Source organism: Talpa occidentalis, unplaced genomic scaffold, assembly GCF_014898055.3.
Source record: "Talpa occidentalis isolate TD23 unplaced genomic scaffold, MPIMG_talOcc4v2.1 talOcc4.9, whole genome shotgun sequence".
NCBI classification, from domain to species: Eukaryota; Metazoa; Chordata; class Mammalia; order Eulipotyphla; family Talpidae; genus Talpa; species Talpa occidentalis.
Genome location: NW_023605305.1, coordinates 79,586,668 through 79,589,626, shown reverse-complemented (window position 1 = coordinate 79,589,626; position 2,959 = coordinate 79,586,668). Strand labels below are relative to the sequence as shown.

The 2,959-nt window shown below is 48.6% G+C and overlaps 1 protein-coding gene across 1 annotated transcript; it reads right to left on the bottom strand.

The window, feature by feature from the left end:
* Positions 1-1,857: 1,857 nt before the first annotated feature.
* Positions 1,858-2,166, bottom strand: LOC119235113 (late cornified envelope protein 3C-like). Its single transcript, XM_037498200.1, has one exon. It carries the CDS (start codon positions 2,164-2,166, stop codon positions 1,858-1,860), a length of 309 nt encoding a protein of 102 aa, XP_037354097.1.
* Between the last annotated feature and the right edge of the window lie 793 nt (positions 2,167-2,959).

Sequence of the window (2,959 nt, the reverse complement as noted above, 5' to 3'; positions counted from 1 at the left end):
TGTTATATATTACATCTTCATATCATTTTCAATACCATAGATAAAACTTCTGGAAAGGCTTTTATGGAATTTTAAGTTATTTAATTCATGTTTTGCAAATTTTACTCCATGAAAATTGACTTTTTGTAAGCATGGTGTATGTAGAATGGTGACTCTTCTTCAATAAAAGAAAAGGTGTCCTTTCTGTATATCTGCATTGTGAAAGATAAAATTTCTCCTTACATGCATTTTATTGTAAAATGATGTGTATGAAGTGCTGTCATGTTTCTGAAATAAATTCCTTTTAAAAATGTAAATGCATGATTTTTAGGCAATTTTTAATTATTATTTTCCAACTGAGACTTTTTTGTGTGTGATGTTTATCTTCCAGGATGTGTTTTTTGGGTTTTCAGACAAGGAATTTGGATCTTTTGGGATTTCAACATTGGGATTGCTATGTTCAGAATTGTGTCTATTGGAGATTGTGACCAAAACCCATTGTTTAGAAAACTGAGTAAGTTCATCAGTCACGCAGGGGATCCCAGCACATTATAAGCACTAATAAAGTTTGATCTTGCAGTTATACCAATTTAAAATCGTAGAAACATGTTCGGTGTTCCCCTTTTTTCTAATTGTCTTCTAATTCACACTTGTCAAATTATCACATTTCCTAAACTCTCAGCCCCATCTCTCCCTCTAACTTGTTAACTCCTTTGCTTTACTGCTTTTGCCCCTGTCTCCTCCCAGAACCCACCTCTACCTCCCTGTGGTATCTTACTAAGTCAGTGGAATTGTCTATCCTCCCTGGTGTCTTATCTTCCTTTCCCTCACTTGTTCATCTGCTCTGGATTTTTCATCCCTGGTGCTATTGGCATTTGGGATCAGATAATCTCTGTTGGGGGGAAGCGTTGTATCTTTGCTGTGCTTGGTAGCATATTTAGCAGCATCCATGGCCTTGACCCATTAGATGTGAATGATATCTAAAATGAGTGAGAATTGTTATATAGCAAATACCACATTGCATATTGCAAATGTTCCAACGAGGGGTGTTTCTCTGTGTCAAAAACTGCCTTGTGGACCTCCCTGGTGGCACAAGTGGTTAAGCACTGCATTATGAAGCAATCCGCAGCCTCTGCAGCACGAGTTTGATCCTAGGACAGCCAGGGAGCTACTCATATGGTGCAGCAGACCTCTCCTGTCTTGCCCGCTGCTCCCCTCAGCAGTGTATTTCAGTCAGTCTGCCTGTTCTATTTCCCACTCTGTCTCTGGTGAATCCTCTCTCCCCCCATCTCTGGCCTGTACCCTAGCTCTTGTATGCATAAATAAATAAATCTTAAAAAAAAAAGAATTAAAAAAAAACCTGCCTTGTGCCTAGTTTTTGATTATTTGTTACTATGTAGTCTCTGTTTCTTGATGGGATGCCAGAAGCTGAGTCCGGGAGGCACTGTGAGAGGGGCACCCACCCACCTTCGTAGGTCACTCACCCTGGTTCTGGTGGTGGCAGGACCTGCCCAATGCTCCCTCATCCCCGGGATCACCATCCAGTATAAAACACAGCCAGACCCCTCCTCATTCAGTCAGGGGCTAGTCCAGCATCCTGCACCCTTGGCAGGGCGTCCCTGGGCCTGGGGGCAGACAGAGGGCACAGGCCAGGCCACCAGCCACCAAGGATGAGCAAAATGAAATGAAACCAAACACCCATGGAAATGAGGAAGAGAAGATTTATTTTTCACAGAGTGGGCCATTGGCATTCCTATCATTGGCAGGGTTATGAAAGGGGGAAATGCCAGGATGGGTCTGGATAAAGCTGTATCAGGCAGGGGCTTTTCCTGCGCCCTGGAATTCTGAAATAACTCCTCTCAGAATTAGGATTCCAGGTCAGCAGCAGCCCCCAGAACCACAGCCGGAGCCCCCCAACTGCTGCCCACTAGCACCACAGGAGCCAGAGCTCTGGCGCCTGCACCCATGGGACCTATGGCCCCCGTGGGAGCTCAGGCAGCAGCCAGCCCCAGAGCTGGGGCCATGGCAGCCCCCGGAGCTGAGCGCACAGCCCGAGGAGGCCAGAGGCAAGCACTGTGCTGGGCTCTTGGAGGGGCACTTGGGTGTGGGGCCTTTGGGTGTGAGGCACTTGGGTGCTGGGCACTTGGGTGGGGGCTGGCACTGCTGCTGGTTCTGCTGGCAGGACATCGTGGTGGGAGGAGGGTGAGCCTGGACAAAGACAAAGAATATGTCTCAATCAAGTTCTCATCTTCAAGAGTTTTGTCAAGCACATCCCCTGACCAGGCCGCTTTCTAAGTCAGGACCTGTGCAGAGAAATGGGAACACGAGAGATGGACATCCATGTGCACAAAGCTGCTCCTGGGTATCAGATGGATCCTGTGTGCCCTGACAACATGCTCAGAGCAGGACTGGGAAGGAGGACCTGTGGCTTTAGGAGTTCATAGACCCAGACAGGTCCTCCATGTCCTTCCTCAGCACACCCTCCCCACTGCTGCCCCTGTGGGGCGCTTTCAGCTGGATCCAACCGGGTCTGAGTCTGTCTTCCCAGCACTCCCAGCTGAGGCTGTGACCCCTGTAGATACTCACCGGGCGCAGAGGAGGCAGGAGAGGCTGTTCCAGAGGAGGCTGTGCATGGGGAGCCCAGGGCAGGAGCCCTTTTATCTTGGGTAGGGTGTGATGCAGGGCCTGAGCATGCGGCTGCTTTCTCAAGCAGGGAGGGGACCGGCCACACACTTCCTGATGCCTGCATCCTGTGTCTTCCTGGGCACCAGGCTGAAGATCTAATCAGGCGGATCCAGGATGTCCCATGACTGCATATGACTTCCCACTTGTATGGGCCTTGGAGGCTGCTGCTCCTTCGTTTCATTCATTCATTTCCAAGCCCTGACACAAGATCTGTTCCTTTCACATCACCCAACAGTAACAATTTAGAGATCTGTGTCACAGTTCTTCCCCGAGTGTCTCACCGTGTACGTGGCCC